General features: G+C 40.2%; 1 protein-coding gene across 2 annotated transcripts in view; it reads right to left on the reverse strand.

Moving 5' to 3' along the window:
* The window catches only part of LOC105028774 (chemokine-like protein TAFA-5), a 92,136-nt gene that overhangs the window by 18,140 nt on the left and 59,012 nt on the right, over positions 1-14,984 (reverse strand). For both annotated transcript variants that reach the window (XR_002196531.3, XM_020044955.3), the window contains exon 3: positions 3,973-4,100. Coding sequence is in view for 1 of the 2 variants with exons in the window: in XM_020044955.3 (XP_019900514.1) it covers positions 3,973-4,100 (128 nt within the window). In the remaining variant the exon portion in view is untranslated. The remainder of the gene's footprint in view (positions 1-3,972; positions 4,101-14,984) is intronic.

A 14,984-nucleotide genomic window follows, 5' to 3' on the forward strand; every position in this document is an offset into this window, starting at 1 on the left:
CAATATAATTGAGTCACCTTCATTATAAACAGTATCTCACAAAAGTGAGTACACCCCTCACATTTTTGCAAATATTTGATTATATCTTTTCATGTGAAAACACTGAAGAAATGACACTTGGCTACAATGTAAAGTAGTAAGTGTACAGCTTGTATAACAGTGTAAATTTGCTGTCCCCTTAAAATAACTAAACACACAGCCATTAATGTCTAAACTGCTGGCAACAAAAGTGAATACACCCATGAGTGAAAATGTCCAAATTGGACCCAATTAGCAATTGTCCCTCCCAGTGTCATGTGACTTGTTTGTGTTACAAGGTCTCAGGTGTGAATGGGGAACAGGTGTGTTAAATTTGGTGTTATCGTGCACGTGCTAAGCGACATGTCCAGAGGTTGTCTTTGGGAAATAGACGTATGAGTGCTGCAGGCATTGCTGCAGAGGTTGAAGGGGTGGGAGGGGGTCAGCCTGTCAGTGCTCAGACCATACGCCGCAGACTGAAATTGGTCTGCATGGCTGTTCTAAAGATGATACACAGTTTTGCTGAATACAAGCAGACTAAGGACATGGATTACTGGAACCATGTCCTGTGGTCTGATGAGACCAAGATAAACTTATTTGGTTCAGATGGTGTAAAGCGTGTGTTGCGGCAACCAGTTGAGGAGTACAAAGACTAGTATGTCTTGCCTACAGTCAAGCATGGTGGTGGGAGTGTCATGGTCTGGGGCTGCTTGAGTGCTGCCGGCACTGGGGAGCTACAGTTCATTGAGGGAACCATGAATGCCAACATGTATTGTGATATACTGAAGCAGAGCATGATCCCCAACCTGTGAAGCTCTGGTGAACTCCATGCCCAAGAGGGCAGTGCTGGAAAATAATGGTGGCCACACAAAATATTGACACTTTGAGCCCAATTTGGATATTTTCACTTAGGGGTGTACTCACTTTTGTTGCCCGCGGTTTAGACATTAATGGCTGTGTGTTGTGTTATTATGAGGGGACAGCAAATTTACACTGTTATACAAGCTGTACACTCACTACTTTACATTGTAGCAAAGTGTCATTTCTTCAGTGTTGTCACATGAAAAGACATAATTAAATATTTGCAAACATGTGAGGGGTGTAGTCACATTGGTGAGATACTGTAAATGTATTCACTTCCAAAACAATTTTTGTAGACCGCCTGAGCTGTGTTTAAGTTTTCAGGTCTGTTTGTAGCTAAATTAGAAAAAAGGCTTATCCCTGCTAAATCCTTGTGGTTACATCGCAGAATCCCTTAGCATCAGCAACAGTTGGCACAAAATGGAGTCAGCTGCCGCCATAGAGAATATTGCTTTAACTGTCCAACAAGAGACAACTGTGAGTTATTTGACAAAGAATTTACGGGGTTAGCAGTTCCCTATTGCCCCCTGTCCATTTTTTAAACAGGCCCCATTGAAAGCAATGGCGCCTGATCAGAGCATTTCTGTGCATAAAATGCTGGACTTTGAAAGCCATCCTTGAGCTGACAGGTTTCATTATTCAGTGACTAGACTGACAGCCCACCAACCTCCTGTCTCTGATGGAGAACCATGACACTGAGGACCTGAGCATGCATGACCAACTATGGCAGCCATCAGGATATTTCCGGAGGGAATTCAGAGAATTGTGTCTGATCCATTGACGTTTTCATAATAGTTGGCAGACCGACCTTATGACCAGTATGTTAGAAGGATTTTGGTTTTGGTTGCTACTGATAATGGTTACATAGAAATATACAATCATAACGTATAATGATCCCATGTATTTCACCAGATAACAGCATGGTTCTTGCAATGCTAAGAGCATGGTTCTTGCAATGCCGTGGTTGTGGGTTGAGTTGTCACAGAGGGCCAGTAAAAACATCTACTCACTCACTGATCTATGTTGCTCTGGATAAGAGCTCCTGATAAATAAACTCAAAATCATGTTTTTCAATCATCTCCAAACTTGGATTACATAGTTTTAATTTAAACTGGCCTGTTTTTTTTTCCATTTGGGCAAGCTAGCTAAATTACCAACATTTAAAAACAATGCAATCCATTGCTTTATTGATGTCTTGGTCGCGAAAAACAACTACAACAAGTGTCACCAAATTAGTTTCTTGCCCACTCAGTTTTTCTCTTCAGACTTCCTAATAGTTTGCATGAGAGAATAATTTCTTTTTTTATTTAAAAGAAATAGAACGAGAGGATAAAATAATGGAAACACAATATTAAGGACCAAATAAGGAGTAGGCTCATCCTTGAGACCACCTCCAACACAAAAACTCCCATGAGATGGCTGCCCAAACCATTACGGATCTCTCATCAGATTTAACTGTGGCCTGAAGGCATCCTTTGGCTTTCTCCAAAAAGATGTAGCAAATAGTTTGAAATATGAATCATTAGACCATTTTAATTTGTTTCCATCCTCAGGGGTCAAGGTTATGTGCTCCTAACACCAACAATTTGGCCTCTTTAGAACCTTGTTAGTAGCCTCATGTTACTTCGATAACAAACATTTCTAATTTCAGACCTATTTTGTAGCTGACATGAACAGGTCAGTGGTAATCAACCTAATGTGATCTCTGCAGCTGCATTTTTTATTGTGATTTGGTTACTTCAAAGTTACAATACTTTTCCATGAAGTTTTCTGTTAGCAGCTTCTGTAAATATATTGGAAATGTTGTTTTTGTCAAGTGTTGAAGTATATGAATGTATGCGTATTATGTTTTGTTCACAACAGAACATCTGTTTATCCGTACAGTGGGAAATCACGTTCAGTCAAAGCGTGACAGTAATTAGCCAATGGGCTTACAGTACTGTGATGTGTATTCTGTCCTGCGATGACTATCAAGTGGAGGACGACCGGAAGGTTCTTTGAGATCGAGTTGGTATACCGAGTTTGTTACGTCATGAACAATAGAGTATCCAATGCTGCAATAAATAAATTAATTACTCTCTCCTTTGACGACCGAGTACGCAATCATTATTTCAACCACTTTACAAAATGGCTGATTTCCAGTCACTCAAAAATGCAATATTACATGGGAATCCGAATGACTGTCTAGCACTTTTTATGCAATTAAAAAAGAGATCCAGGAAAATATGTCAGGGAAACATTCTTTTTTTTACTTTTAAATGTTCTTTTTCTTTATAGTTATGTTTTGTTGAAGAGACCTGTGTCCTCCGATGCACATCTTGCCAAGCTGCTTCTTATCACACTGCTTCCTTGACCAAATATTAATAAAAGTAGCACTGGCACATGCCTTTTAAGCTGTGTGACTGTGCTGACAGTAACACTATTATGACACAATCCATGTAATTTTCAGAGGACATATCCATGCATGTCAGTTTTATAGGATAGTATGATCAGTCTAAGTATACTTTATATTTGAAACATCAATATTTGTTTGGGGAATAGTCTTGATATACAATAATTTAGCATATCTTTTAAGCATTTTGCATAATCTCTGAGCATGTTAAAATGTAATCAAAAACCTATTTGGTTCATGGCCTGCAAAGCACGTGTTTTTGCAACGCTATATGGCGTTGTTATAAATGAACAACCGTCTGCTACATTCAGACAACATGCTTTTGATGGGGCTGCAAATTAATGCTGCATAATAAACCAATTGAAATGGAGCTCCTTAATCACCGATGAAATTGATGTCCTGACAAGAGAGCGACAAAAGCGCCATTCGTTCAGTGAGTGGGATTACGTGTGCATGAGTAAGAATTATTTAATCAACACACTTAAGCTATGGTTTCCTTTCTGTTACCACATGAACACTTCATTCATATCAGCCATGAGCATATAGAAAGTTATACTCAATTGATTTGTACTAGCGTTTGGTATTATGGCAGCTCTGAATGTATCCACAGTGGCCTCAGAGCTTTGGAAACCCATCACAGGGAAACAGGTCTTAAGACTCTGGTCACTCGGTTCGTGACAGATCATGTTGCCACGTCTTACCGTAGTGGTTTTCACCCGGCCCCCCGGCTGTGTGCAGGTCCAGCCTGATTGGTTGACTAGGAGGTCACAGCCTTCATCTTCCAAGCAAGGCATCATATCACACCACTGCTGGCTTCTCACAATGCTAGCTGTGGGGAGAGGAAAAGAAGCGGAATGGTTGGTTATCTCTCAGTGTCTTTCTGTCAAATCACATTTGCTATGTGGATCACAAGTTAATGGAAAATACAACACAAGAACGCAACATTGAAAAGTGTATCAGTTACCACAATTCAGGTGCATCAAGTCAGATGAAGCTACATGGGTGAACAGTTTTGCAAAACATTTGAGAGAGAATATGTCAAAGAAACTACAAATGTCGGACTGCTTTTGGAATAATCAGGAAATGACCCGCAGACCGACACACAAATCAAGGGAGACAGAGAACCAGGGAGAGAATACAACAGCGCTTCAGTCTCTTTAATAGAGGATGCAAGATAATGTATGTGAGAGGAAAGTGATAAACATGACAAGTAGGATTTGCAGCACAAGGCATGTTATGCATGAATAACCATAGAGGTTATGAAGCAGAAACGCTCTAATGATCAGCATTCCGCTGTATAGGGAAACAACCAATACCAGAACATATATCTCACCATGGGTTACAGCAAGGCGTTCTCAGCCTGATCAAACCATACCCTTTCATGAAACAAAGTCAAAGGTGTGTGTGTGTGCGTGTATGTATGCGTGTGTGTGTCTGTGAGAGACACCTGCTCGACACTGAAGACAACAGCCCTCCACCAAAATACCAGATTTTGGGAGAAGTTGTGTTCAGGCATTAACCATAAGCCCCCAAAGCCTATCCCTGTCCACTAGCACGCAGAGATGTGAATTGCAAGGGCATCCATACTGTCAAGAACTACAGCAAAAGAACGGCTGAGTAAATCAAGCCGATGACGTGTACTATGAAACAGAACGCTTTTGCTCTACAAAACACCTTCTCTTCAAGCGGTCCTTTTTTTTAATACTTGATCATACACAAATGTCTATTTATAAGAAACTAGGGCATTCGTGCACACTTGCATTTGCATGTCATGACACCCCAATTGTCCCACAGAGAGACAGGGAGTGAGAGAGGGAGACGGAAGGAGTGAGAGAGGGAGACGGAAGGAGAGAGAGGGAGTGAGAAAAGAGGGAAGGAAAGAGAGTCCCATATTTAGGTCCAGGGGAAAATTATAATTGAACGGAGGGTAGATAATAATTAAACAAACAAAACAAAACCATGCAAATGTCAGCATATACAGCATAAGGGAGAAAGGAATCACTGATGCACGTACATAAAGCCAAGGGCAATGTTATTGTGTTCACACAGCGAAAGCAATGTCAAGGAAGAACACTCAATTACCTCCACAAGCAGTACAAACAAATCAATTGTACAAACAAAATTAAGTTACAGTAGATTTAATCTGTAATGGGGAGATAAACTAAATGTTGTCTTCAAATAGACGACCACAACTAAAACATCAGGGCTATTGTTGGTCCAACAGCTTTATGTTTCAATGTTGTAATGAAAACAGATGATGCCAATTCCTTGAATGGGACACGTTCAATCACAAATGAATGTGAATGTGGATTAGTGTGAAGCAGAAAAAAAGACGAGATGGAAAAGAGAAACTTTTCATGAAATAGATCATTTTAATGTATGTGATAGAAATTTGAAGCTGAGAACCAAAATATGATGTTTTGATGATATTATTATTTTATATTAAGTTGGCAGTTACGTGTTTATATTAATTTCTGTAGTGGTTTCATTCAGGATGCTGTGACTTAGGTAATTGAGTAATCAACAGACCATAGCGTTCTCTGTTTCTGCTTTAGAGATCTTAACTTGACCAGAGAATGACCTGTTCAATGTGTGAGTAATATGAGGATGGCCAGTGAAGAAGTTACAAAGAAGCCTGTCATACCCAGATTCTTTGATTACTCAGGCTGCGGTCATACTTATAATTATCCCATGTGCCTGTAACTATTTTAAAACTTTGGACTCAAGACCAATATAATTATATTTTTCATTCATGACAAAAAATAAATAGCATCCCTCAATGAAATGAAACTTTCCCAAGTATGCTGCAGGGATCTTTGTGGAACAGTTTGCATGAAGAGGATCCAGAGATATGGATCACATATTTGGAGGAAGATGCAAAACCAGGAAAACTATTTTAAACAGTCCAGTCAGTGGAAGGAAGAGTAAAAAATTGTCAAACATGAAAACGTACATAAAAATTAAGATACCTTAATAGAAAATGACTAAATTAAAAGTCACCCAGTAAAAAACGACTTGATTAGTCCCCCACGATGAAGGGGACTATGGATCTGACTTGTATCATATGTGTGCGTGTGTGTATTTGTCTGTGTGTATATGTGCCTATGTAACGCACAAAAACACACAGGAGTGGCGTGGCACATTTCCATTTCCTATTTTAGTAAGACAAACTAAACTCAAACTTCAAATTCAGAGGACATTTGCATGAGGTGAGTAGTTAAATACGACAATTGGGAACAAGAGTCGTGATTAGGAGGCTATGATGGAAATGTATGGGGCACCACAGTTCAAAATCTTCTCTTATGAGAACTTCCATGGGATGTTTTGAAAACAGACGTTTCAGTGTTCCATCCCAAAGATGACACCTCACATACAGCTCTGGAATAAATTAAGAGACCACTGCCAAAAATTAAGAGACCATCTATTTCTTTCCTTTCCAAAAAAGTTGGAAAGGAAGGTTTTGAGTGAGGAACAGAAGGGTTAAAATTAAGAGACCACTGCACATTGAACCCTTCTTATCCTGACTCAAATCTTTCCTTTTCAACTTTTTTTGGAAAGGAAAGAAAAAGGTGCAGTGGTCTCTTATTTTTTTCCGGAGCTGTAGAGCAACGTAATAGGTCATAGTGACTCCATCTTAAGACCAGAAGCAAGAGTTTACCTATAGCACTCCTATACCAGTCATTATTAATTGTTGTCAATATCTTAACCAATAGGCGGTGCTGGATTTTTTGCATTAGAAATGCAAAAATATAAATATGTATTAAAATATAGAGAGAATTTATAATGTCTTACAAACCAGAAGGTGGCAATACTTACCTGTGGTGTATAGTCATATCCCACAAACCCCTGATGTGGCTTATTTCTATTACAAATTGGTTACCAACATAATGAAGTACTCTGTTCTCTTGAGTTTTTTTTTAACAAATATTAAAGGTAAAGTGTAGAAATTAGTGTTTTAGCCTGGTGCATGAAAGCAAACCTGCTGAAGTGTGTTTTCAACCAAACGACACTCCGCCTAACTGCAGTCCGACTATTTAGGTTTTAAGTTCGGTTTGCTTCAGGGGTAATTTTAAGGGGTCTTTTTCATACTGCACCAACATTGTTTCAAAAGAATCAAGTGTAAAAACCAAGATACAAACATTGTTTGACTTGGACCAGAACTATCTGGAGCAGTGTATTGGCACTAGAAGAACAGAGCACCGTTTTTTTGTGAGTGTTTTACTGCTCCTCTATAAAACAAGCAGCCTATCACAGGCCCAGCAGAGAAAAAATAATAAAGATGGAATAAATTGGAATAAAGATTGGATCTGCAATGAATATAAATACTGTATAGTGGGCATTTATGTGGTGAATAATAATCTTTCAAATGTATTTCTCTCTAGTCTGTCAATGTGGTGGGGTACCGGGTAGAGAAAGATGCTCTAATGGACACTGGCATAGTGGACAGACACCTCCGGAGCCCCCGCACAGCTTTGGGTACATGCGCTTGTCATCTCAATTTATTGGAGGGAAAATAATCCTGAATGTGTTAATGCTGTTCAATACACCACTTGGACACAATATACTGTTTTCATGCATTTGTGGCCTATTTCTTATCCTACCCATTTAACTTGCTATCAAGTAAAACTGGACTGTGAGTCCACTGACAGACATGCTGGGCGTGACTTAATGAGGCATGCGTATCCCATGAACTTTGTCCAAGTGGTAATTCTATGGAAATCTTGGTGTAGGCTAATTCAGAAAGGTAGACATATGACTGAACTGAGAAAATAGATTTTGAAGAAGCAGCTGCCTATTCAAACTTAACAGGCCAGTCAGTGCATCCAGACTGCCATTTAGGATTTTTGTTAGCCTTTTTTATAAGACCACTTAGTATGGCTGCATTCCTAGGAAACTGTTTGTAACCCCAAAACATCTTTAAGCATTTTCTCTTATTCTCTACTTTTTCACTCCGCTGATACCCTGCACAGCAGTTTCCTGCAGTAACTGTAAAGAAAATGAAATGCTGTATGGCCTGCTAGACACGTGAATGCTTTTTTTCCCTGTTGTGTCTTAAGACTTCTGGAATTGTGATGCTAGCCTTAATTATCAATCCAATTTTCCATTGAACAACAAGAGGGGACATGAGGCACTCTCAGAAATGGTACTTAATTAAATTGTTATATTTTCTAATACCTTTATCTGATGGAGGAAGGGGTTTGTGGAAGTTAGACACATAACACTAATGCCCCCCCCACACACACACACTCCCCTTCTGAGGTCATTCCCACCTTAGATAACATTCTAATCAATTCATCCTGCTCCTTCATTATCCCACCATTGACTGAGGACGGCCGCTCAATGGAAACAGATGAGTGAGCACGGGGATCCAAAGGCAATCTCTGTAACGGAATAATAATCATGGAACGAGGAGAAGAAGCAGAAATAACCTGGATGTAATCTGCTATGGCGGGGTGGGGGGGGGGGGGGGTGCTGTGTGAGTGAACATGGGGTGACGGTGGGGGCTGACGGCGTTGGTGGGTGGGGGCATAGTTCATCTTGCTGAGATAAGAAAGAAATGGCATCATTACTTCCACCGGTAAGGCAGTATGTCTGTGAAATAGCATATCACTGAGCCATCAACAGCTGTCCACCATGGGTGATAAATTCTGCTTAATATGGTGTGAAGCCACAGGTCTGTCACGAGAGAAGATCCGGGGCTGCTAATCCACAAGAAGGACAGGACAGGGAACACTCCTCTGTCCTTCAAATAACACGGCATATTTACTAGCCACTGGTCATCATCTAAAATGCTTCTGTAGAAGGGCTCTCCGGTCCTGTTCCGTAAAAACCATTGTCCTGTAGGTTTGGGAGCATATAAGTACCACGCTCTACAAACCATAAAGGAAACATATTGATTCCATGTGATACATTGTAGGATAGTGCAAACACTCATATTCTTTATGTAGACAGATTTCAGTGGGTTGTGTGTCATTTCAATAGTATTGTCTTGCATTTTGTTCCAGTTACACAATTCAGTTCTTATGAATGGAAATACCTGCAGAGTTGCAGTGTGTGGCATGTCCATACCTCCCATAGGGTTAATGTCTGCCAATTGCATTAGTATTCACCGCCCAACTCTGTAATAACAGCTTACAGAGCCTTTTAGGCTAATTCAATGCGCTTTAATTTCACAGTGTAGCCTTTGATGCTAAGACGCTGTCAACTCTTTTCCGAGTCTCGGTCAATGAGGCCGAATTGAGAGAAAAAAATCTCCCACTCGAGAGAAAAGCTACAAAAACCCTTTACAGATACAATGACATTCCAAGAAACACTGCTTCTTTCATTTAGGGAAACAGTAAAACTGCTAAATAACAACTAGAGTTTAATTTGGGCAATCATAACTTTCTGCTTTCCAAACCTGTATGTGTATGTACCTACTGTTTAAGCCTTTTCGAGGTTAAATGTTTGTCAAATTGAATTCTGCTTCATAGCGAATGAACAGTTCCTGAGGAGCTCAGCCTGGGAAGTGCAACAACTATCCAAGCTTTCTATTTCTGTGCTACACACAGCCATTCGCCTAATTAACAATGTTCTCTATTCATCAGCTCACTGGTGCGAGTCACTTCTCTTTCTCACCAAATCACAGGGGTTACTATGCAGCGCTGTGCTCAAGTTAGGAAAAATGTCCTTCTACGTAATTATTCATACTTGGCCCCGGTTTTAATGAGATTATTCCACTCCGTCTGTGGGCTCGTCAAGAGTCCAAAAAGAAGGTGTTAAAACGAAGGAGGTGAAAGGGTAGGCAGGTTTTGAAGTTTCCTGTTGAAAATTGCATTTCTAGTCTAACTGAGCATCTACAGTACACCAGAGTGATTAGGATGTTCTGGTACTTCCACGATGGGGCAGGTCAGTAGACAACAGACTGTGCAGATGATTGAACAAACCTTCACACTGTACTGAGCAGGTTATCTAATCCAAAAGTCCTAAATTAATAACTATATAATAATGACCTTCTAATGACAAAGTAAGTTACAGTGATAAATGTGTTCAAACTGATTGAAACCAAAAAATATAACCTATTAACTGTCCCATGAATTACCGTCATCATTCCACAGGAGAGGGTCCCTGAGGAACTGTGGCATGTTCAGGAGTGTTTTTGCAAAGTGCAGTCAGGCTTTCTCATGTCTCTCTCTCAGCAGCGGGTCTCCTACAATACATCCGTTGTACCTCTTGTCTGAAGGCCAACTTGAATTCGTCAGACAGTTGATCAAGGTGCTTCCTCCAGTTTTGGAAACATGCTTTTCTGCAATCTTCCATCAGGTTTTCTCTTCCGGCCACGTCCAGGGAGGTTGACTACAGTGGCATGTGCCTTAAACCTTTTGATGACATTACATATGGTGGAAAAACACCTAGGTCTCTGGAGATGGACTTGAAGCCTTGAGATCCTCTATGCTTGACTATTATATTGTGTCTGACCTCCCCAGACAGTTTGTTGATTTTCTTTTTTCTATCAATGCTCATTGCAGTACACATGGTAACACAAAAGAGGATAATGAGTATTTTTCTCTGTTCATACTGGTTGAATGAGTAATTTATATAATGTTGGCAATGGCAACTCACCACAGGTGCCTACAATTATAAAGCAAAGAAGAATTACCTGCTTCAAATCTTACTGTTTCTCCTTCAAATTATAATTATTTCTAAAAGATTCCAATAACATTGTCCAGGCCATTTTAGTATTTATTTGTGGAATAAGCTAAGATTGTGCAAATTATTTAGTTTTTTTGTTTTTGTAAATTGCAAACCAAAGAAATATATTGTGCCAATACTTTTGGCCGTGACTGTGTTAACGACATATTTTTATATTAGACATTTTTCCCCTACTGAGAATGCCATTGTTAGTTCAGTAAGGAGTGTATATTCATTATACCAACATTTGTTTATTGACTATATGTTGTCATTTATATTAATGCATTGTTCTTTAGAAAATAATAATAATAGTTTGATACAAGTTAATTTCCTACATACTGCATAAATATACATATATACCAAATGTACATACACAAAACATATACATACATATACAGTATCTCACAAAAGTGAGAACACCCCTCAAATTTTTATAAATATTTGATTATATCCTTTCATGTGACACTGAAGAAATGACACAAGTTGGTGTCATCGCTCTTACACTCCCTCATACTGGTCACTTGAAGTTCAAAATAGCACCTCATGGCAATCTGAAAAAAATAATTGTTGCTCTACATAAAGATGACCTAGGCTATAAGAAGATTGCCAAGACCCTGAAACTGAGCTGCAGCACGGTGGCCAAGACCATACAGCAGTTTAACAGAACAGGATCCACTCAGAACAGGCCTCGCCATGGTCGACCAAAGAAGTTGAGTGCACATGCTCACCAGAGGTTGTCTTTGGGAAATAGACGTATGAGTGCTGCCAGCATTGCTGCAGAGGTTGAAGGGTTGGGGGGTCAGTCTGTCAGTGCTCAGACCATATACCTCACACTGCATCATATTGGTCTGCATGGCTGTCGTCCCAGAAGGAAGCCTCTTCTAAAGATGATGCACAAGAAAGCCCGTAAACAATTTGCTGAAGACAAGCAGAACCATGTCCTGTGGTCTGAGGAGACCAAGATAAACTTATTTGGTTCAGATGGTGTCAAGCGTGGCGTGTGGCGGGGGAGCTACTGTTCATTGAGGGGCCCATGAATGCCAACATGTACTGTGACATACTGAAGCAGAGCATGTCTTCCTTCGGAGACTGGGCCACAGGGCAGTATTCCAACATGATAACGACCCCAAACACACCTCCAAGACGACCACTGGCTTGCTAAAGAAGCTGAGGGTAAAGGTGATGGACTGGCCAAGAATGTCTCCAGACAAAAACCCTATTGAGCATCTGTGGGGCATCCTCAAACGGAAGGTGGAGGAGCACAAGGTCTTTAACATCCACCAGCTCTGTGATGTCGTCATGGAGGAGTGGAAGAGGACTCCAGTAGCAACATGTGAAGCTCTGGTGAGCTCCATGCCCAAGAGGGTTAAGGCAGTGCTGGAAAATGATGGTGGCCACACAAAATATTGACACTTTGGGCCCAATTTGGACATTTTCACCTAGGGGTGTACTCTCTTTTGTTGCCAGCGGTTTAGACATTAATGGCTGTGTGTTGTGTTATTATGAGGGGACAGCAAATTTACACTGTTATACAAGCTGTACACTCACTACTTTACATTGTAGCAAAGTGTTCAGGTAGATCTTATTTTCTCAGAATATGAGCTTCGCAGAAACTGCGTGTTTATTACAGAAATTAGTTGCCCTATTACTTTACTTGTAAATTCTATTTGAGGATGAATAGATAATTGGGATTCCCAAGGGAAACCACATGCCAGCATAGCTGACCTAAGTTGTGAATAAAGAGGTTAAAAGAGGCTCATGTGAAAAAATACCATTCATTGCACAGACTGCTGTACAAAGTAAACTAACTGCGCAGTGAGAAAGTTAAATCTTGCCCTTGGAGCAACCCCTCTTTTCCCCACATGGTAAATGCCCCACCACATTCCCCTAAATTCATTGTGCATTCTGCGGGTCCCTAATAGGCCTGAGTGATAGCCCAGCCCCAGCTGTGTTCCGCCAGTGTTCTGCAGACAGAGCTGGGAAGGCGGTCTCTGGAGCCTCGGCGGTCTTGACCCAGTTACGGTAGGCGCTGACTGATGACCAACGCAGAGACCTGCCGACAGGATTTACTGAGACGATAAATGAGAAGGGCTTCTTGTTGCGGTAGAAGAAGGATTATTTAAATATTTTGATAAAGACTTTTGGTAAGCGATACACCTTTGCCTTTCTGTCTGTGGTTTGTTTTAATTTGCGTGGAAAGCAAAGGGTCGATGCCTGTGGGCTTTCCTCAGAGACAAACAGAAACAAACAAAAATATGCATCAAACATTTCTTATTACTGCCAAACGCTTTGGGAGAGCTTTGGTTAGTGCAACTCACAAGTCTATCTTCTGTATTCTGTAGTCCCATACTTTTTTTTACTGATTTTCAGGTTTCTCTTAGTCAATGCAGATCAAAATGGATAAACTATGGCAGCACAAACTGTAATGTAGCATGTGCTAGTTGTGTAACATAGCTGATTAAAATGCAGATAAGATTAGCAATTTACAAAAATGTCAGTAGCACTAATGTATAAACTGGCTTACCATCAGTTACACTGAAGAGTTCATAGCTCAGAGAGTCAGAGAGCTAACGTCTGTGAGCACTGACTGCCCGGGTGTTGTACTTGACATTTAAAACAAATCAGCTCGAATCAATAGCAAAGGTTACGACAGCAGCACTCTGGGGCTCGCCAATGCTAAATGGAGTAGGTCTGCTTAGTGTTGAACCCCCCTCCTTCTACTAAACGCTTGACCGTCTCAGAGCGGTTTCCCTTCCACAATCGATTTGAAACGACGTAAGCCTTCCAAACAGACTGGAAGCCCTAAAGGACGTTTTGAGGTCTTTATTTATTTTTTGCTCTGGTGGAGATTAAATGGGATCATTGTGTTGGGAATGGGGAGGAAATATATTAACAGTGATTTCAAAAGCTTAAATGTGTTCTTTCCCTGCTAATTGTCTCATAATGTAAAAGGCAAAACCTCTGAGTGCCCTTTTAGATATTTTACCAGTCACATATGAATGGCCGCTGAAATATAAATACAATAAATATTATTTTATTTAATTATTCTATATTCCTCATGATTTTTGTTCAATTGTGGTAAGGATGTTTCTGTAAGAATGATTGAAACCACTGATTTCTGAGTAAATTCCGACAGAAATAGAACAATGTCACAAATTGAAATGTTTGGTTTGAAGAAAGACCTCAACATGAGAAACATCAGCTGTCTTTGATCCACTCTTAGAAATGTTATATAACCTGCTATATTTCCCAAGATATCACATCACCCAAGATTAAACAACTAATCAATAGTTCATTTTTCATTGAAGTCGCAAGAGCAAGTTAGGGGAATTCTAGATTTTTCCATTACTAATAAGCAAATCAGTTTCCACAGTGAGACTAGGGAAAGGGACTACACATGAAATGAAGGTTGATTGCTATGAACGCCAAAACAGCTATCTTTTATCCTACTCTAAGGTGTTTGAGTTCTGCAAAGCCCTGTTGGCATTAGGGTCGAAATGGATGGCATAGTGTCCCCTGTCACAGCCTGAAGCTCACTGAAGCTGGCAGGTGTATTATTCTTCTGGTTGGCTGTTCCCTGGACAAATTCAAAGATATTTGAAATGTGCTGCAGTCACTATAGTGCCCTCTAAGAAATATCTCTGTTCAGCATTGCAAAGTTTCAAGTAACGTTCCAAGTTTCCAGGGTTCAGCAAGTTTGAGTTGACTAATATAAACCTTATACTTTTTTCAATGTTTATCTCAATCTACTGCATTGGCTGAGTGAACAGTGCAGATGTCTTATCATATCACCGATCCACTGTCTGTAATTGCCCCGTTTGTAACGTTGTTCATAAAAAGAAACATTCCCTAAATGCTGTCCAAATGATATAGTAACACAATTAGCATGACCATCATTGACCCACCGGAAATGTGTTAAAATAACCCACATTCCTCCGGGAGAGTCATGAGGCTACACTTGACCCTACGCTCAGACAGCTGCAGAAACAGGTCTTGGCTCTTGGCTCCTCGGAAATTGCTTCACAGCAAACATAAGCTTCAT

The sequence above is a fragment of the Esox lucius genome, chromosome 19 (genome assembly GCF_011004845.1).
Source record: "Esox lucius isolate fEsoLuc1 chromosome 19, fEsoLuc1.pri, whole genome shotgun sequence".
NCBI lineage: Eukaryota > Metazoa > Chordata > Actinopteri > Esociformes > Esocidae > Esox > Esox lucius.